We start from the raw sequence: 20,492 nt of genomic DNA, 5'->3' as shown, positions 1-20,492 counted from the left end.
TTAACAATGAGGCTGATCAAACAGAATATCGAGCAGGATGGCTCAGGCTCAGTTACGCTCTTCCCTGAGGAGCCAGAGGATATGGTATATGCGTGGTATTAGTCTCTTAGTTTATGCTGTGCCCTCCTGGTTAACGTATCCGTCCACAGTGGCATGCGTACAATCTAATCCGGCCCCATGACCTGCTGAAAGCCAGCGCTATCCGTCGCGTTACGACTACCGCCACAACCGGGACAACTTCGTCGTCACGAGTCCATATGACGTTGCAAATTCGGGTTAAGAGCCTGGATTTTGACCCCCAAAGTTCCCAGCTTCATGTATCAGGACAGATCGCCTCAGAGAACCCATATACAAAGATTGGTCAACATCATACGCTGGATCTAGAGCTCCAACGGAATTTTACCCTTGAAAAACGCACAGAGTCAGGTGAAGTGGGGGGATGGGACAGTGTCGCTATCGAGATGCTAAAGGATGCCGTGGATGAGGGCTACAAAAGAAGGGCGGAGGCTGTAGCAGTAGTAATGCAGGAAGGCTTGGCAAATATCTGCTTTATCGGCCAGTTTCAGACCGTCCTCAAGCAGAAGGTTGAGATGACAATACCTAGAAAAAGACAAGGAGGGAGTGACCACGACAAGGCAAGCCCAAAAAAAAATGCCGCCGTCTTTGTCCACATCTCGAAATTTACTGACGTATTCGGCCCCAGGCCCTGGCTAAATTTTTCCAAGTAACCCTCGAAACCATTCTTCGCCTCCTGGACACCTCTGGAGGCTCGATAACGTCGTCAACGACAAGTAATGGCACGTCAACGAGGCCTATACTGTTAGCTTCCCCTGGTTTTACTGCCGTCAGCTTCCAAAAGCACATTCAATCCGCGTCATTAGGCAAGCCGGAATTGAAGCCTCTTCTAGAAAGCATGATTGTAGTGCATTCGTCGTCTGGCCACGTGCATTCGCTGGCCGAAGTCCTCAAGTCTCCGTCGGTGCAGGCGCGTCTCTCTAATACGAAGTATGCCCGTGAGACAGCAATTATGGACACATTTTTCAATCATTTGAGGATGGACACAAACAAAGCCACGTACGGGGCTAAAGAAGTAGAATCAGCAGTTGACCAAGGTGCGGTTGGCCGAGGCGGTGGTATTCTATTAATTTCAAACAGGCTCTTTCGGGCGCAAGACGTGCACGAAAGAAAGAGATGGGTTTCTCTAGTTGATCGCGTGAGAGACGTTGAAGGGGGGGAGGTTCGAGTACTAAGTTCTGACCACGAAAGTGGGAAAAGATTAGACGGTTTGGGCGGCGTTGCCGCACTTTTGACGTTTCCCGTCCTCGACGATGAGAATGAAGAAGACGATGGCGATGACAATGCCGATGGATAGGAGGGGGGGGATTTAAGTGCAATGTTCAAATATTCGATGAGACTTCCAAGAGGCGATGACCGTGATGAACAAGCCATGGAGGCCGTTCACCGGCTTATCGTCTACTCGCGTTTCATATTCTGCGGTAGCTACTATTTTGAACCTCTGGGATCATACGATGAGCCACCGCTCGGACCGCGAAGAAGCTGGTCTTCAATGCAGTGAAAAGAACATAACTACATTATGCATTTATTGGATAAAAGGGCATTATTCAGGACACATATTTATGGAGTGAAGATCCTGTGCCTAAATGCTACTCAGTAAATGCGGGATTCAGAAAAGTCGGGAATTATTAGTATCCATGAAAAAGCTTCCAACAGCCAGATTAACCTTAAATCACACGCTGTATGATAATCCCGCGGGGCTCCATAAACCCACATATTATGATAACTCATAGTTAACCACACCCACCCGAAATCCCCCACGTAAAATGTAACTTCGCTTCAAATGCCAAGAAATAGTTACATGTCCCATTCGAGTAAAGTCCCCGGCTCCGCCTCCTCCGCCTCGCCCCCGCGTAGATCTTGAAATCAGAGAGCCTGTGTGCTCGAGGCGCGTGCGCATGGAAGCATTTCCCCGAAAGACTGGTTCTGGATATAAATATACCAGAAACGCCTGTTTCAGCAGCTGCCCTGTATCTCCGCAAAATATTAATCCCCCCTCTCCGAAGGCTGTGTGCGCGTGTATGTAGTGTCAAGGTTAGAGCGCGCATTGCCATATCGTTTCAGGAAGCTTGCCCTTGCAGCTTGCATGACCAAACTAAGCGAGCTAAGCTTTTTACTGCACCGCCGGGTCGCCAAGGATTTGTTTCGGGCCATTTTAAGACTGCGACGTTTCCCAGGGTTTGAATTGCGATGGGTTCAATCGTCCAATGTCATGTACGGGGTTCTCCGTAGCAACGTGTCTATTGGCTAGTTGACGGTAATGAGGTTATGATCCCGTAGGTACTGCACATATTGGTGGACATGAATGGGCTCTGGTTCCTTTTTTTATCATGCTTGAGACGCAGAATTATCGTGACTTGGTTTACCCGCCAGGGGATACTCCGTAGTTTGATCCCCTATCTTGCTGTATCCGAGTGAGAATCAGTTTTGAGCAAGGTTGTCTTTCCTCCATGTGTACGGAGTACGCACATGGGATAAAAGCTCCCAGTGACCGGGCCAGGGGGCCAAGGGAGAAAATACGGAATCGCTAGTAAGGTTAACCTTGGCTGGTTAGGTTTAGGAGAAGCTCCCTTGTCAATGATCCACCCCTGGACTGCGGACTAGTTCGAAACTATGAAATACATGTTGGAACGCGCAGGTGTAACTACCAGGCTCTTCCTAGCACAATGAGCTTAATATGAAGGTTGGAAAATTGTCGGGTTCATTTCATTATATTGTGAACTAGGCTGATTTCTCCCAGCTGGGTTGCATGACATTTGGCTAATTCCTATTGTTTACAATGCGATCTTGGCATCCATGACAAAGTTCTCTGGAGATGGATAACCTTTACATGCAGATCGACCCCCGACCGTTGTTGATTGACGTAGGGCAGAACTCGAAACATAAAATTTAAGAGTCTCCGATAACTTTGACTCCGCGTGTCCACTCTTAAATCTATTTTTAAAATTTGCGGCGGAACAAAAGGAACCGCTACGCCTCTTTTTTCAGTCTGTCAGTCAGAAATAGTAGGATCTTGTGCGTTTCGTGGCTGCGCACTGCATGCAACTAAGCTGCTAGTTATGCCAGCTCGACGCAGGAACGGATGGAGATCGTCGGTCATGTGAGTTCGACGCAGATGCGCGATGGAATGAATCATGTTTGGAAAACCACCCTACGCTCTACGACCTAAGTGAGGTACGTGGGTAGGTATGTAATTATCCTTTCGAGAGGAGTAGGAGTTGCCCAGGGTGATCGTGACAAAAAGTAGTGTGGTTAATTCAGATTGCAGAAAAGTTACCGTTCCTAAATGCTATATAGTAAATAACCAATGTAATTTAGCGAATGCTGGCTGATATTCGAAACTCGCCCTGCAAAAAGAAACCCTTGAGCAAAAAGGATACAAGTAAAAACGGCCATGTAACGATGAAGTGGCGCGGCCACTATAGCCCTATGGGGCTCGGAATATGCAATCAACCAAAAGACAAAAAAGAAAGGAAAAAAGGGAAAAAAGTTAAAAAAAAAAAAAAAAAAAAAAAAAAAAAAAAAAGATTGCTAGCCAAGTCGGGGAAGGAAAACCCAATATGCAAGATTCTCACTCCTCTATACAATACCGTTTTCTCACAACACCGTGCAAAAGAAAAGAAAAGAAAAAAGAAAAAAAAGGGAAGAAGAGACCCGAATAGCCAAGAATGAAAACACACAAAGGGGTATCAAAGATGCTGAAAACCAGGGCGCAAAATCACTGAGGCAGTAAGCAAGAGTCAGAACGTAAAATATGAAGCAAAAAGGCTATCGTCGCCTTTTGTTGGGGTAATCAGGAGGCTCGTCTTCATCTTCGGGACTTTGACTTCTCCTGGGACTCTCGCACGGCTCAAGCTGTAATTCTTGCCATTTTTGCTGACACTGTGATGCCGTCCAACCTCTGGTGGTCCTGTATTCTTGCATCTAAAAAGTATAAGTTATAAACTTAGATCTTAATTCCCACAAGCCGTACATGGGGGGCCGTCTAACCTTGTATGCAATGATTTCAAATTTATCTCTCTCCCAATATGAATGAGCATTCCGAAGCGCTTGAATCTAAATATTGATGTCAGATAAACCGGTAAAATCCTCTTTGACACAGTGGAAGGGGGAAGGGATGGATGTCACGTACTCACATCGTCCTCAGACCACTCTCTCATGCGTTGTTTGAGGCGTGTTATCCGCATCTGAAGACGTGACGCGTTGTGGTTTCCACCAAAAGCAGCATTCACCCGCTTGACAACCTCGTTCCAGGGTACGTTTTGCTCCCGGAGCTGGAGAGTGAGGTTGGTTTCCTCGTCGAGGATGGATGATCGTCTTCTGGGTCGCCGTGCCCGTCGTGGTTGGCGCTGCGACTCGAGTTCTTGGCCCAGTCTTCGTTCCTGCTCCATCTGTCTTATCCCGGCTGGGTTGGGTGCGATTGCGACAGGGGTCGATCTAGAAGAGACTGGTCTTCCTCCCGATCTCGAGGCGTGGTCGCTAGCTGCTCTCTCGGCGTGTCGTCGCAGTTGTGCGTGCGGATCATACTGTCCAGAAAGTGCGTTTGGAGTTTGATCGTACAGTGTCATTCCGGGTTGCATATAGCCTAAACTACTGATTCCCAGTCCGTGGGAGACACCAGTGGAGTTCATGCTGTGATATTGAAGCTCGTGCGACTGCGCATGCTGTGGAGGACTTTGCCTTGGATCAAGGTAGACGCTGTTGGAGGTGCTGATAGGTGTTAATAAAGCAGGATTCGGATGGGCGCTGGTGTAGCTATGAGCAACGCTCTCATATGTCTAGGTGGGAGGTCGGTTAGCTGGAAAGCGTTCGGATGCCGACTCGGTCTGCAACAATAGTACGTACGACACTTGGGGAGACCCATTGCTGGTCCATGATGTTGTTCATTTGGCCGTGATAGGGAGACTCAGACCAGTTTGCTGACAGGTCTTCAGGCGCCATGGAAATACACAAGCTGATTTCTAAGGCACGAAGCGTCCTCGACAGAGGCTTGTGGACTCAGATGGTAGACTCAGTGTGCGAAGCTCGATATCAGGATAAGGAAGCAATATTATAAAGGAGATAGAGAGAGGGCTGGAGTGGGAGATATAGCACTAGGGCAAGAGGCAATAATAGAACGAAGATAAAAGTCTCAGTCTTTGTTTGAGCTGAATAGTTCTTCAAGTTTTCTGAAGAAAAAAGGAGCGGATCCAAGGAGATTTATAAATGTGGTGACGGAACAGGTGGGCGGAACAATAGCCGTCACGACCAGATTTAAGTATAGCAGGAATGAGCTTCGATCAATGAACGGGCCCTAAATGCTGCGGACGGGGAGTAAACCGGAGATACCCTGCATTGGACCTGCTTCAAAGGCTTCGGAAGAATTGGTCAGGAAGGTCTAGTATGCGGAGGCCAGCACCACCGCCGCCGCCGCCGCCCGTCCATATTTGCGGTGCTGAAGAAGGCTTGTACGTTAATTCTTTTGTTTCTAACAATCGACCCCCGCCCGCTCATCCCTTGTCTCTCCGTTCCAAGCACAGCAACCCACCGGACCGGGGGGGCCCACATTGAGAGAAGCTTGGACTGTGCCACTATGATAGCACGATGCGAACAGCGACGTTTCTCTTTTTCTGTCGATCCGGAAGAAGAAGAGCCACGGGAGGGTGGAAAAAAGGAAAAAAAGCCAGCCAAAGGCTTTTTGGGATTTGGACTAGCGTACTTTTAGCACAGCAGTTCATTAAGCGCCCTGGCTACAAAACATGATTATCCAGGGTGCATCGGTCCACAGAGGGACGTTAAAATCAAACGGCCCCCAAAAAAACGAGAGAAGGGGAAAAGCAATACATAATTATTAGCTTGCAGCGTCTTCTTGGCCTCCATCCCCCAGCAACCCGGGCCAGGGATCCAGAGGCTATGGCATCCTTAGAGGAGATGAGAAAAATAAAAAAAATAAAAAATATTTGGGTGGATAATTCCAGCGCAGTCCGGGATTCGAGTAAAACTGTCCCCATGTTGAGGCTAAAAAAAGAAATGGTTGCTTTGGCGCCTCTTTTTGTTCTTCGCCTGGGGCCTAGTTGACAGGGGGGCCGGAAGTATTGCCATCGTGAGTGGTCAACCAACGATCTGGGAGACCACCGGAACCAAAACTTGACCCCTTGGTCATTACATTGTGATTCCTTTTTCTTTTTTTTTTTTTTTTTTCGCTGCCTTCCCCCGGCTGCAAAGCAGATTGGTACATACAGACATGCATATTATAAATATTATGTATTGGTGAGGTAATGGAGTGGCTTGCTTGGTTGACGGGTATGATGCCCGGAACGTCCTCCAGAGATTAGCAAGCTGTGCCTATTAGAAATCAAGGTCGCCCGATCAATCGTTAACTCCGGCGAACCTCGTGAGCCGCGAGAGAGGAGCAGCATGACTTAATCCTGGAGAGCAGCCTGTCTGGCAGGGGAGGTTGTTGGGCTGAGACAGTCGAGAAAGACGGCGAGCGCAATTGCCCGAACAAGTTCAACTATTATGCAGTCGGTCAGTCGCTTGAATCCAGGCACGTGGAAGCAAATCAGCTCGCGTTGTTTTGTCCATCGATAGCATGGACTAGGATATGTTTGGATCCGCCTTCTGTGCTCTCACCCTCCTCTATGAGCATAGAACCAGAGCGAGATGCTGCACCGTGCGACCCGTGCAAAAGGGAAGTTCATGCTATTATTCTCATCACCTTGGATTAGGATTGTTTGCTGCCCCCTCCCCCCGGCACGGTTTCTATACATATCACTCTCGAGGAGGCGGAGCGGAGACTAGCTGTCTCCTCCCAACAACGGGACACCTGCATGCGGGTCTGCAGAATCTGCCACTTATTCGGAGGATCGATCAGATCCAAAAAAAGAGAAAAATGACGGTCACAAAATATGCAAATCATGCGGCACAATTTATTTTTAAAGTTGGAGAGAAAGACAAATCCTCTCCATTCTGCCATTCATCCCATCCGCCCCTGGACGTGACATGACATGCATGCAATTTACTTTCCATCTTTCATTTGTCTTCAAGGTGTTTAGATGAATTGTTCCCAGGAATGAAAACTATGGTTCAGAGAGAGGTGCTTCATTTAGGCTTTGTCTCCTTTTCTCTCTTTTGTGTTTTTTTTTTTTTTCCCTCTCTTCAAGCGAGAATAATGGCATTATATTTCACGCAAAAATGGGCTGGAAAGAGGGTCTTTCCTTCATACACGGCCAATCCTGTATGCACACGAAGCCACGACTGTCGGAAGAATAAATTTATCCGGAATCGCTTTGACAGCCATGACGCGAAGAGCCCAGGCTGCAACAAGGTATCTATTCATTCGAACTGCAAACTGTAGGCATCAGATTGCTGAAGCCCCTTGCTCAACAGGATGAGGAACCCCTTGTCCTTGAAGGTTGAAGGTGAAGGTTGACCGCCAACGGAGAAGCCCGTCGTTCCGTTTGTCGACATGCTGCGTGATCCAACAAGCAATGCCAAGGCCCCAGAGCCCTTAGTGCGGCGTGCTGTTTACTCAACGTGGAAAATGGACTGCGCACACACACTCGCGCGCACACGTAACTTGAGGAATCTCGGCGTGAAGGATCCTAGTCCTCCCGCCCAAAAACAAAAAACTGACAAGGAGGTCGCCCATGCCCCGGGTGCAGGAAGCTCTTGCAGACTGATTTGAATGTCTGCAGTCACTGTTGTCTGCAACATTCCAAGATTAAAATCCATGTCCATGGACCATGCGTCGTCCCCATCAGCTCCATGGGGGGTGGTGGATAATGCAAGGGAGGTCGACGGTTGCTGTATGGTATTGTAAGGCCTAGAGACTTTCTCGGTTGATGGGGGGGGAACAAGGAAAAACCCGCCTTCGCCATGGAACCTTCCGTCACGAAATGATGGCATCATTCTGGCCAATGAGGCCGCCATCAAAGCACAGCCAGAGACACAGCATTGTTAAGGATTCAAGGGAACTACAATAAAATGAGAAATAAAAATAAAAAGAGCTCATTTCCAGCCAAATACGCAGATCCTTGCAACTCTGCTATGTCGTAGTACAGAGTGAAGGTACGGAAGCCGGATGTGCCATTGCGGCCGCCCGTTACAAATCAGCCAGTCATTTAGAAGGTCAGCTAGCTAGGCAGGTCCGGATCGACGGCCTTAAACGGACCGCGAAGCGAGGAAAATGGACTTTCTCGAAAACTGAGGCTATACTGCGGGTGACCCGCTTTTGAGACGCCGGGAGCAATTCGGGGAAAATCTACTGCTATTACCCTCGCCAGGCATCAACGTGGTCATACAAACTGGGAAGAAAACAGAAACACAGTACGGAGTAGCAATCAGGGGAATCCATCGCCCCAGACCGTGCGCAAGTGTCCCAGATGTGCAATCTTTCCCCGGAAGGCCCAGGGAGGGCCACCGGGCTGGGAGGAACAGGCCACTTCTAGGTTCCACTTGTGGGCCAGTTTTGGCAGAACAGTAGGCGCAGGAAGGAAGGAAAGCAGGGTCTTCGGGTAAGTCGATCAACAGGACCAGTGTGCGCCTCTCGCCCTCACTATCAAAGAGGGTCAAGAGGGTCCAAGTCCAGACACCGAAAAGTACTCGGACTTTGCGCGCCTTCTCCCCACCTCTCTTCCTTCCGAGCCCTCCTTTTACTTCCAGTCCCGCGGGCCTCATTGTACAGATAACCAATCTCTTCCCAAGGAAAGCGGGAAGCCCATTGAATCTTCTCCATGCCTGGGGGCGATAAACCCGATACGCGCAAATGAGAGGGGGTCCTGCTTGCGCCAGGCATGCTTCCCACCATTCCCCCAAAGAAGGTCTTCTGTGCCTCTGCCATTTGCGATCGCGCATCCGGACTCACCCCGCTTCCTCGGAAACATTCGGTGTAAACTGGTCTGCGATTAGTCGATTCGCTCACCGTCCTCCTCGTCGTCATGTCCTCTGCCGCCATCCAGCCACATCAGGAACAGCAACACGATCAAAAAGGGGGGCGTTGTGGAGAGGCAGTGAGGGGGTGAAGGCGTACTGGCGGTTAGAGAGCGACGATGCTTGGTCGTCGAAATGGTCACGTGATTCGGAGCAGGCAGCGAGAATTTTTGCGGTCTGCACCACACACATAATTGCATTTCTTCGTCATTCACACACACATGCGCACATGTATGCATGCCTGGGGAAAGGCTGAGAAAATTCGTGAATTTACAGGCCAATGGGACGGATGCTGTCCCCGTCCAGATTTGCATGAATGTCGTCGTTGACCGGCACTAAGTAGCATACGCGAAAGAGCGAGAACGACGACCTCCAGGATATCGCAACCTCTTCACGAGTTCCGGTGTCTTTGGCGTTCTCCTGGAAGGATACGACAGGACGCCTATCTCAACCACACCCAAAAAAAAAAAAAAAAAGAAAAGGGATACATAGAGGCTGATCATTTCATCAAATCATATTGCTTCACATACATGCCCTGCGCCGCTCCACACTTACGGGATTGAGGATCTGATTCTCGAACGGTGGTGGAGTTAACGGTTTTTAGCCTATTTCCTTGTTACGGAGGGTGGATGTGCACGGCAGTTTAGTGCCGACCTTGTGTATTTTGCCTTCCGGAAACCAGTTCAGCTCCTGGCCTCGTACGGCTGAGGAATCGACCTTTCGCCAGAGCTGATGTTTTCCAAAACGCATGTGCGTCTCTTCGATGACCCCACTAAGTCTCGGGGACTACGAAGGACATTCTAGATCTCGCCAGGCAGATGAGCACTCTCAGCTTTCTCATCCATGACTCCCTCGCCTAATTTGTATCAGTTCACCGAACCTGCATGTGCATGCCCAGGGTCTCAGCAAGCTCGTGACAAATACCTTAGTGCGTGAACGCGAGAGCAGCAGTGCGTATGCTTAACACGGAACATTGAAAAAAAAAGGGACGAAAGGGATTCTAGAAGGAATTCTGAACCGCACCAATGCACCGCCAAGGGGGGCCGAGGAATAAGAAAATATTCGAGGCCTTTCATATGGCCGAATCAGCAAGCGGCTAAAAAGTGACAAAGGACACAGTGAAAATGTTCATGCTCACAAAATTCAGTAGGAGAAAGAATAAGAACGTAGATGATGATCAGTTCTTTGCATGAAGCAATGCAAAAGAAAGGTAAGTTGGTGAAAAATAAATTTAAAACAAAAAAAAAAAAAAAAAAAAAAAAAAAAAAAAGGAAACAAAGCCTGACCGGTCAATATTATTCTCTCCTTCGCCCCTCTCCTTCTCTCACACTCGCACAGAGTACTTGTTGCACCCGAGCGATTGCATGAATCAGCGAGTGCAAAAATGCAAGGACTTGAGAATGTCACTGGACGTGTTTTCCCCGCGCTTCGCTTTTCTCTTCCAGGCAATGAATCTGTGGACGTCCTCTTGCATGAGCTCATAAGCAGATTAGTTGCGAACTTTGGGCCATGAGGAAGCGATGAAACGCGACATCATGAAAATAGAAACATGACTCCGCCATGATATTGCTCCGCCATCGAGGCCTATCGGACCAACCCTTTTGGTATACCCTTCTGCGGCCAAAATAGTTTTTTATTTTTGATCAAAGCTGTCGAAAATTTAGCCGTGACTGCCAAGTTTTGGACACTTCGCCAGGCCAACCACTTCGGAGTCCATGCTGAGAATAGACGCAAGGTCCTCTCGTGGGAAGCACTTTCAGCTTCTTGAGACCTATTTCTGGGAACTGCCATATTAAGCAGATTGGACAAATGGATGGTGGAATCAATATCTGCAGTTAATCTCGGCTTCTTCAGCCCGGCATACATATGCGATGTGGCATATTTTTCCGTTTTCTCATTTACCAAAAATTATCGCCAGTATCGCCCAGCTCTTTTCATCTATCGGAGATGTGCCACAATAGGCCAATATTGAGAATTTGCTGGATCTTCTAAGCTTGAAATAGCCTGCTCAGGTTTCTTAATATACCCTTGGCTTTCCGGTCGGCCATTTGAGCGATAGCAGAAAAACAAGAGGGATCGCAGTGGCCACGGTGATTGCTAGATATAAATCTATTGTTCTCACATTCAAGGGCCTTGTGCGAGTAGGTTCGAATCTTAGCCAAAAGGTTGGGCTCGGGGATACCTGTTAGACAATTCTTCGCGTTAACATGCTGTTGGGGCCCTTTGATGGGATAGAAACGGCGCAGGTTTTAAGGGCAGCTGGAGAGGCTCGCCTGGTGACCATCTTACCTTGTTCCCTGGAGCTTGGTTGCCTAACAAGTTTATTAAAGAGTTTGGTTGATCTCTGGCTTATTGTCAGTCTTTCTCCGGGCCTTCTCGGAGATGCATGATTCTGGAGGCACGGTCTTCCCAACACTTCCCCGGGATTTCCAGCATTGGATATCTCCCCGTTGTTGTTGGAGCAGCCGCAACGGGAGCAGGCTGTCTGACCCGCAACACCTAGTGGGATACACGTGCGTATCTCCATGTCGCCCGATCTCATACCATGTATTCTCCGGCATGAAATGCACACCAGGCACTCCCTTCACCCTCTTTTCTGGTGCATGAAAATGTGCCGCTCCCCATTGGGACCCCCAGTTATCCCGTCTCTCAGATTCGCCACATCCGAGTTCTGGTCTCTAACTCGTTCTTATCGTTGCTCCGCTCTCGAGATGCACACGTCAGCGCTGCCATGTTGGTGATATCCACTATTTCTTTTGCCTCCCGATTCCCCAAGGAGTAATGGTGGGAAAAGATGGTGAATCAGGAACCACTTTTTGACATCTTACCCTAGCCTATTGCCGTATGCTCTCGTAACATCTTCATGCGCAGATCTTAATATGCATTGCCTTTTTTTTAACATCGCATGTTTGAAGACCGCTTCCGCATTTCTAGAAAACTTGTGGAAGTAGAGAAGTGTTGTTTTTTATTTCTTTCGCCGATTGGCCATGCTGGGAGAGCGAATAGCATCCCGTAAAGTCCGGTACCACTCCGGTCGGGGATATATCAGCACGTCTTTTGTTTGATAATCCAGAACTAGCCTCCTAGTTGGTTCTACGCTTGGTGGGATTGGAGGAGTAATCTGTTTCATGATGTGCACCAGTGCGTATCTGCTCTCTATCCTGGTGAGTATCTCTCTGGAGGTGGCCGGCGAGCGAAGGACCAGTGCGCTGAGTCCAACATGTAGGGGGTCTGTCTAGCCTTAGGAGTATGTATTTTCCTGGTGGCTCTACTGGTTATCAGAGGAGGCATACACCCTTTGAGGCGTTGCAGTGAAAGATGTAAGAACCCCCCACCAATTTCTCCTGAAGAAACCCATTCCACCAGGATCCTACCCACCATTCCGGGTCAACAAGCCATCCTTGTCCTTTCTGACGCAAACCAAGCTGTCCCATTACCCGAACGCCAACCGGTAATGCCGAACTTTGACACAGCATATTCCCTACAGAACTGAATACTCCGTGGCAAAGTTTAGAATACTCTTGGAAAAAGTTAAAGGGACACCTTTCTTTTTTCAATTTTTGATTGGGAATCCCTGAGTTTTCGATCAACCGGTTCGCTACATTCTGGTTTTGGGATACAGAGACAACATTCAACTTTACAAAGGAAAAGGAAAAGAGAAAAAAAGAAAAATCATATCATAGCGAGTGTGTGAGATCCCTCAAAATGAGCGTGATGAAAGAGGGGGCCAGTGTAAATCGTTATCGTAAAGAAAAGGACAAACAAGGACCGTCATGAGAAGTATCCCAGAACACCGCCATACCACAAATGTACAGAAGACGCCAGTGAGCCTATCCCAGGTAAAACAGAAAATTGTAAAACAGGAGAAAGAAGCGGAAATCAAAATGAAAGAACTACAGGGATATCGTAAATTCAACATGGAAAAGCGGAAAACAGAAAAGCGTTTGAACACAGATACAGAAGAAAACAGCTTAACCACTCAAAGATGAGTGCCGCATTTATCTGGAAACAATTTCCTTTGGCGCCCAGACTTCTTTTTCAACCGTTAACAACGAAGCAACAGCACACTTCTCGATGCGCTGACTTGCATTTGAAGAAGTGCTGGAAGACCTTCTCTTCTGGCCGGACTCATTAATGGCGCGAAAGCCAGCCGGAGCCGCTGGGGGAAGCTGTGCTGCCTCAGGGAGCTCTTCGTGGATAGTCGGGGTCATACTTTTGGGGCTGCACCGTGGAGTAGGCATGGGTAGAAGGCGGTCTGGACTGGGGGCAAGGGCGGAGTGAAAGAAAGCCTCTTCGAGCCTTGGACCGGAGAGCTCTGGATCTTTGGAGTATTCAGATGCGATGAGGGACCAGAATGAGTGGCGGTATGCGTCGTATAGGCTTCGGAGGCGTCCAAGGTCGACCTGGAGCTGGTTGTATTGGCTGTTGTCTGCGAAGGACGTGTCCAGACGAAGTTTTTTGTCGTATGGGTAGTTGGCCGTATGGGTAGAGTTCATTTGGGTGACTGGCTTGGGGAGAATCGGGACGTGCAATCGTGAGCATTGAGGTGAAGCGGCCGCCGAGGAAGGACCAGAGCAAGATTCTGTTGGTGGAGTTCTTGGTGGTGACGGAACGAGTGGTTCCTTGTCCTGTGGCTGTTCCTCGGGTGTATAGGTGGTTGTGCATGAGCTCACGATAGATGATATAGATTCGCTGCGTCGCCGACGGTTGCTCCCGTAGAGCATTTGGTGATAATGAAGTCGGCACGCTAACTCTGTTTTCCGGAGGTGCAAAGCAATATGTTTATATGGCATTTTGTGCATGCGGGATCGGACAAGGTACACTTCCTAGATGACTGTTAGCATCTGAGCTAAACGCTGTGGACGGGTAAACACTGTAGTACCTCCTCCTCAGTCCACGCTCTCCCTGCCCCCGCAGATGCGGACCTTTGGTGCTTTTGAACGCCATGGTTACTCCGGCCAGTATCTTCGGATGGTTTTGGAGACCGAAAGCGAGATGTCTTGAGTATATCAGCTGCTGTGATTGGATGCATGGCTGCTTTATAATCAGAATATAGACAAATGTTCACTCTATAGATATATAGGGAACGAGGAACGGATCGTTCAGGATGTATATATTAATATAACGAGGGAAGCAGTAGATCGTCAAGATCTCACAGGCGAAAGGATGATTATTAAAAGGCCCAACCAGGGGCAAAGAAGGTAAAAGAGATTGAGGAAGACACGGAGTCTTTTGTGCTTGTTGAGTATCGACTGGATGTGTCGAACAAAACAGAAAACATCGAAAAGAAGGAGAAAACTTGAGCGTTATCTATAGGACGTCCTCTCATCGCGTTCGCTTGACCAAGCAGTTCTCCACCCTTGCCACACTTCTGCATGAAGCTTGGGATGTGATGGCTGGAGCCGGAGCTGTTTCTGAACCCATGTCTTTCTCGACAGAAGCGGGACAGCTAGTTTGTCTCGACTGATCGAAACCCGAATCTTGTAACAAGTGACAGTCTCAACTCCACCCGAAAAGGTTTAGGAGGCATAGAGGCTGAAGGTCATATTTCTTAGTGAGCGTTTCCTAACTCGGCGATCACTGGACGAATTGACGCATCAATTCTACATCAAGGCCGCCATTAGCCCATTGAGTTTTAAACCCTTGATGCCTTCATACAGGGCAAAACGGAGAAAGTGTCAGCACCGGCCGCCACTGACCCAGAATGGTTGGCGATCCATGGATCCAGGACATTTCAACCAGTTTGTTTATGCTTTAGAGTCCAACCCCATAGACGCTGCCACACTTAACCCTCTCTACACGAATTGGTAGCTGAGAGAGGGGGGCAAAGAAGCATCTCTCCCACGAGTGATTTGTGTCAGGGCAAGACAACGAGCGAAGAAGCGGGCATTGTTTCATCAGACGGCCGAATCAAGGTCGCTTTCTTCTTCCTCTTTCGGCCTCCTCCTGCTAAATGTTCCCGAGACCTATCTGGGAGGAGCCGCTGGCCGAAGAATTCTGTCGGGACGAGGATGTGTCAACCAGGAACACTGGCGCGCTCGCCAGGGGTAAATATCCCGCTGGGAAGGTTTCTCGCGGGAGGGAACTGTTAAAGAGAACCTCTATTGTCCATGCAGAACATGGATTCCCAGCACCGGATGCAGGTCGTTGATCCTAGATCCGAAGATCGTGGGCTGTCAGGCACGGAAAGTTGTGATGGTTCTCCTTGGGAGGTCTCTAATTGGCAGCGATCCAAGAACCAACACTGGGTGGGCGTTTCAGGACCGCGACCAGTGCACCAGGTTTCACATGACGAACCCCACGTGAAGCGCCAGCTTTTCCCACCTTTGACAGTGACCAGGACTGTGTGCCGACCTAGGCCATCAAGAACTGCGCGAGCAGCAACTCGAAACCTCTGGCGTCCTTTGTCTGCGTGGGTGCAATCCACTCCCGGTTTCAACAGCCCCCTTCCGGGAACAATAGTCGCGAATCTCATATAATCGTTACCGATAATGTTTAATGTGGTTTACGCAGGCTAGCTTCAACGGGCGAGAGAACGCCTTGTACGTCCCGAATTGGCCATCTGAGACGGATTTCTGATGCTTCAAGTGCTTTGACTTACTGGCAATATGACACGAGCACGGTGACCACCTGCGAGGGTTGCATGCATCTCGGGGGGCCTCCGCGGCCCTAAAGCGGTACTTCTGTGCAAAGTATCAAATAGTTCACAGACACCCCGTACAGGGGAAAGTGCCGACGTCCGCACAAGCCAGGGTACATCTTCAGAAGTTCCTCAGGAAAATTCTCCTTGCGGAGCAGTTCCCTTCTAAAAATAAGAAGCATCGCGTGGAACTCAAGCGTGCGTCAGGCCGAAACATGGAGTGATCTGGAATTGGGTACCTGAGCTGCAAGTAACCTTATCTCGTCCACATCTCGTATCGTGTACTAAACTAATCCTATCTTCAGCAAAACTCCCCCCGCTCCCCCTCCGAAAGTGGAAAAATGCGCAAGCCCAGGACAAAACATAAATTGCCTCCTTTGTCCTCGATTTGAAGCAACTCTCCCCAAGGCTAAGACGGAATGGAAGCCAGCTTTTCGGCACCGATTCGCGTCGCAGTTTCAAATCGCAGGGTTGTTTGATCGCCCCCGTGCCCACTGCCGTATCAATCTTAGCGACTGAGGCTTTGCGAGGCTGTGTCCCGATTCACTTGAAGGCCTCCCCCAAAGAGGCCATCCGTAACTACGGGGGTTTCGAGCGCCATTCCTCTCCCATGCAGACATTGGCACGTCAAGGTTGGAGCTGGAGAAACCGGCTGCGAATTCGACCGCAACCGCACTGCGACGGCTGGATCGGGCAAGCAGCTGCGCGCCGGTTTTTAAATTACTAGGGGTATCGCCATGCCGTCGACCAGCCGTTAGTGCGGCCGCTGATTGGTGGGCTTGCCGGCGACCGCGAACCCAATGCAGAGGCAGCCGTCCAGATACGGTCTAGCGCCGTACCCGACCTGTTGATAACGTAATGCCTAATAAATTTCTGTAGTGACGGAGAATTTTGCGAGGGAACGCAGGTGTCGACACTCACCTGGGACTACACCCTGCATAACGGGCGGGGATTGGCAAGAGGGAGTGTGCGGCGGCCTTTGACTGTTCTTTTTGATATCTTGGGATGACCTCTGTTTTGCTGATCAGCTAGTGAATCCGGATTTGTGCTTTCGGAAGCTTCTTCGTGCATTCTGTGTCACTACAATGCCATAGGAGCCGATTCCGCGAACGCTGGTCTGCAACATGTCCAATCTTATAGGTTATTAAGAGCGACCTTGTAATTTCCCCATAATATGATGATTCACAGTGTCTTTCGCCATTGTCGAAACTTCTCGTTGGGACAAGGCAGATATCTCTGCTCATGTTTATGTCGGGCAAATCGGAGCAGAAGGTCGTCATGCATGATGACCGCATTACATATTATACTTATTAGCGACTCCGTAGTGTGTTTTGCCACACATTTGTGCTCTGCCAAATTATCCCAGCAACTGTTCACCGGATGGTCCTCGGAAGGCCCGGAGCGAGCTGACCATGTAGTACCGGGGCGAGGTACAGATACGTCTAAGCAGTGCATGCTCTGGAGAGCATACGGTGCTTCGGCTCGAAAGAAGAAAAATTGAACGCCAATGTTTGATTTCCGCCCAGCGTTCGATCGCCGGCAGCGCTTCAGAAGCGACACGGACAGATACGAATGGTGGTGGCTGAAGGAGGAATCACGGCCGGGCTACGGGTGATTGCAAGGATCAGTCGGAGAGGTATGTGCAGCAGAGCACCCTCAACTCATCGTTCTGCATTCAGTATGCTCTTGAGAACATGAACGGGTGTATGTGTATGTATGTATTATCATACATGCATGCATACATGCATGCATGCACACCGGTTACTCTGTAGACGACCATGCTTTTATTAATTAAAACGGGAATTTGAAAGTCAATGACATTTCTGCCAAAAGTCCCAAAATGTCAGTGTTGTAGTGAGGTACGCTGTACGTCCCATTCTTGCCGAAGTCACGGTTGTCTGTGCTTGCCGAAGAGCTTGGAGTAGGGATCCTTGAGAAACCCTTACATTTCTGACTGTCCAAGACAGTCAGACCCTTGACCTCTAAGATCTCTCCATCTGGTGTGCACAGACTTCGAGTTTTAGGCTTCTGTCTAACTCCCTGCGAACTATTCCCTGTTTGATATCTTGGCACTGCATCACGACGGTTCCGACATTGTCTCTATTGTACGGGAAGTTGACCTGGCACTGGTGGGTGTCAGAACATCAAGGCATTCAACGATGCTGCAGAAACCTGAAAGTCTAACTTCAGAATGGAGAAGGGAAAGCAAAAAAAAAAAACACATGATACCGCATAAATCGCCTCTGTCCCTGCTTCGAGAGCGAACTCGGATAGTCCTTTAACCGACTGAGACCTGCACATTTGTCGAGAGGGTCGCATGGTTCATGAGCAGATCGTTGCTCCATCGGCACCCGATCAGGGTTTAGAGTGTTTCTGTATGTAAGGTTATGGGCACGCTAGTAGGGTCATTACGTATTAAATACACGGAGAAAGGCGTGTATGGACATGACGCCTGTCAGCTGTTCTGCTGGCAAACCACGAAAAACGAATGTCTCTGTGTTCCTCCAGCTTGAGGTGGCTGTCTATTGGGCAGCGAGGGCTGATCCTGCATGGATAGCCGGCGAGGACTCCAGCTGGGTCGTTCTGCTGGAATGGTCGGGCAAGGCGGTATTGGTTACGGGTATCGCTTCCCCCAGAGGTCACTACCATGTAAAAGGGCGAGAGTCTCGACTCGGTTCCCGTAAAGTCGCGGTAAAGTTACGCTGGACTTCCCCGCAATTCAAGCACGGTGGCCGCCCCCCATTCCGTCAACAACATCCAAGCTGCCCCGTCCAACTCTATCACCTCCATACCTCTCTTATCCCCCATTCCCATTCATCATCTTCCTTGCTCGTTTTCTTATTTAATTCATCCAAGTCACTGCTCTGGTTGTCCAGCTCTGTGCTCCTCGTTTTATTCTGTGCCAGTTACTTCGTTGTGACTGCTTCATGTCCCCAGCGGTACATGCCTGCAACAACCTGGGAACCAAGCTAACCTTCGCGGCGGAGACACGGTACATCCAGTGACTCCCTCTCTCGCAACCTGTGTATCCTCGACTCGAATATACGGCCTGCGAAGTTCACTATACATCCGACCCGTCTATTTACCAATCGTACTTATCATCCCAGCCTTCTCACTTCCTTTTCCTCTTGTACCCGCTTGGGCCACTCCTTTCTCCCCTTCTCCATTAAACATATAGTATTCTCGGCCAGCTTGATCGTGCAGGTCAAGCTTGCCGTGATCCCCATTCATTTTTCCTAGTGTGTCACGCCTCTCCCTCTCGCGATGGGACTTCGCCTTCGCATATTACCCACGTTAATACCAGCTCATCCCTGGCTAACCTCTTCCTTTTCGTATCTTTACAGATGAATTGGCCGGTCTTTGCATCGAGATCCCCTCTTCCCGCCATGTCGTAAGTAAACCCGTCTTTTCATGTCCTCCCATCCCCTTTTCCCCTCATTCTCCTAACCCCCCTCCACCACGTACGCATGTTGCTGATCATCATGTACATTTTTTTCTTTTCGTTTTTATTTATTTATTTTATTTGTCCCTAAAAGATGTATTTGCCTCTGTTGATCTCCCGAGCCGAGTTTCATCCCATATGCGACTCTCTTGCCATGTGTTTCTCGATGAGAACTTTCAAAACCGAAACAGTTGACTTACTTCTGACACTTTTCGTTTTAACTCGCTCATAGCTCCCCCCCCACCTCGAAAAGAATCAAAACTACTCTGCCCGCCAATCCGCCTCCCACACATCCTTTAAACCAGGCAGGACCTCCTTTTCCTGGTCCTGGCCACTTTGAAGCGCCTCCCATGGTGCCAGCTCCTCCCCCTACGCAGGCACCCCCAGCACCTCCCCAGCAACAGCCAGGAACTGTGCCTGCTGTGAATCCCCGGAAAAGACGTGCGTCATTCCAACAGTCCGCGCCCATGTCAACCATGGCACCTCCACAGCTAACTGCCCCTGTTGAAGGTGAAGGGAACCCACCAACCACTGCTGCAGCACCAGAGACAGGAGGCAAGAAGAAAGGCCGCACGAATACTCCATGGACTGCCGAAGAAGAACAGCGACTGAAGGCAATGCGAGATGCCGGTAACACCTGGAGCGAAATTGCCAAGGTTTGTCCCACACCCCTCGAAAGTCTTGGATGATTGCCTTTCTTGCTTTTGGTAGATTGGGCTCTAATGTCTGATATTTTCTCTTTAGACATTTCCTACAAGGACAGAGGGCAGTGTCAAGAAACATTGGTACAAGGTAGCTATCTCGCGTGTCCACAGATGTCCAAAGAGCAATAACATTGGAGTCTAATCATTGGTAGGATATGCACTATGCTGAATTCGCTGAGGATGAGGTAAGTTCTGCATATTCCTCGACCTGGTTGGATCTAGAAATTAACACTAGCGCAGTCAGCCGCTCTGAGGGAGGCAATCAAAGAATACGAAGCAAATAAGTGGAAGGTCATTGGCCAGAAGATTGGAAAGCCTGCTAAGGTATACTTTCCCTAAAATCCAAGGATAACCTTGGTAGGTTCATCCACATTGTGCTAACATGTATCGTAGGCATGCGAGCAATACGCAAAGGAACACTTCAAGAATTTGTAAGGGAAAAGACAGATGAAAGTCTCCTGACCACATTTTATCCCTCGAGTTGGACCATTCCAGCCTCTCCTGTTTCCTACGACGGTTTCAACTATTTGTTCCAGTAATTATCCGTCCTTTTTCCTTCTTTCTCCCCTCTTTTCCCTTTTTTTTTTTTTTTTTTTTTTTTTGGTCGCCAAATATCGCGGAGGAGCAACCGGGATGGAAGGTTCTTAGGAGTATGGCTGGGTACTGTTCTTGCTGTTCATGGATACTATGCCGAGATACCATGGTGGAAATCTAGTTCCGG

The 20,492-nt window shown here is 49.1% G+C and overlaps 6 protein-coding genes across 6 annotated transcripts; 3 read left to right on the top strand and 3 right to left on the bottom strand.

Moving 5' to 3' along the window:
* Positions 1–6: 6 nt before the first annotated feature.
* DOM34_2 (Translation factor pelota) lies at positions 7–728 on the top strand (the record flags this gene model as incomplete). Its single annotated transcript, XM_066124306.1, has 2 exons — positions 7–84; positions 150–728. 2 exons carry the CDS (start codon positions 7–9, stop codon positions 726–728), a joined length of 657 nt encoding a protein of 218 aa, XP_065980386.1.
* Positions 729–913: 185 nt separating this feature from the next.
* DOM34_1 (Translation factor pelota) lies at positions 914–1,466 on the top strand (the record flags this gene model as incomplete). The annotated part of the gene is made up of 1 exon (XM_066124305.1): positions 914–1,466. One exon carries the CDS (start codon positions 914–916, stop codon positions 1,370–1,372), a length of 459 nt encoding a protein of 152 aa, XP_065980385.1. The 3' UTR covers positions 1,373–1,466.
* A 2,377-nt stretch (positions 1,467–3,843) lies between these two features.
* D8B26_003914 (uncharacterized protein) lies at positions 3,844–4,962 on the bottom strand (the record flags this gene model as incomplete). Its single annotated transcript, XM_003071629.2, has 4 exons — positions 3,844–3,999; positions 4,066–4,131; positions 4,212–4,853; positions 4,921–4,962. The coding sequence occupies 4 exons, from the start codon at positions 4,960–4,962 to the stop codon at positions 3,844–3,846; spliced, it is 906 nt and encodes a 301-aa protein (XP_003071675.2).
* Positions 4,963–8,614: 3,652 nt separating this feature from the next.
* Positions 8,615–9,010, bottom strand: D8B26_003913 (uncharacterized protein; the record flags this gene model as incomplete). The annotated part of the gene is made up of 1 exon (XM_066124304.1): positions 8,615–9,010. The coding sequence occupies one exon, from the start codon at positions 9,008–9,010 to the stop codon at positions 8,615–8,617; it is 396 nt and encodes a 131-aa protein (XP_065980384.1).
* Positions 9,011–12,983: 3,973 nt separating this feature from the next.
* Positions 12,984–14,017, bottom strand: D8B26_003912 (uncharacterized protein; the record flags this gene model as incomplete). The annotated part of the gene is made up of 2 exons (XM_003071630.1): positions 12,984–13,811; positions 13,868–14,017. 2 exons carry the CDS (start codon positions 14,015–14,017, stop codon positions 12,984–12,986), a joined length of 978 nt encoding a protein of 325 aa, XP_003071676.1.
* Positions 14,018–18,969: 4,952 nt separating this feature from the next.
* D8B26_003911 (uncharacterized protein) lies at positions 18,970–20,206 on the top strand (the record flags this gene model as incomplete). The annotated part of the gene is made up of 7 exons (XM_066124303.1): positions 18,970–19,016; positions 19,300–19,508; positions 19,578–19,723; positions 19,812–19,859; positions 19,924–19,956; positions 20,012–20,095; positions 20,165–20,206. The coding sequence occupies 7 exons, from the start codon at positions 18,970–18,972 to the stop codon at positions 20,204–20,206; spliced, it is 609 nt and encodes a 202-aa protein (XP_065980383.1).
* Between the last annotated feature and the right edge of the window lie 286 nt (positions 20,207–20,492).

The sequence above is a fragment of the Coccidioides posadasii genome, chromosome 2, assembly GCF_018416015.2.
Source record: "Coccidioides posadasii str. Silveira chromosome 2, complete sequence".
In the NCBI taxonomy this organism is placed as follows: Eukaryota; Fungi; Ascomycota; class Eurotiomycetes; order Onygenales; family Onygenaceae; genus Coccidioides; species Coccidioides posadasii.
The sequence above is the reverse complement of the archived record's forward strand: the minus strand, read 5'-3'. Positions and strand labels throughout refer to the sequence as shown.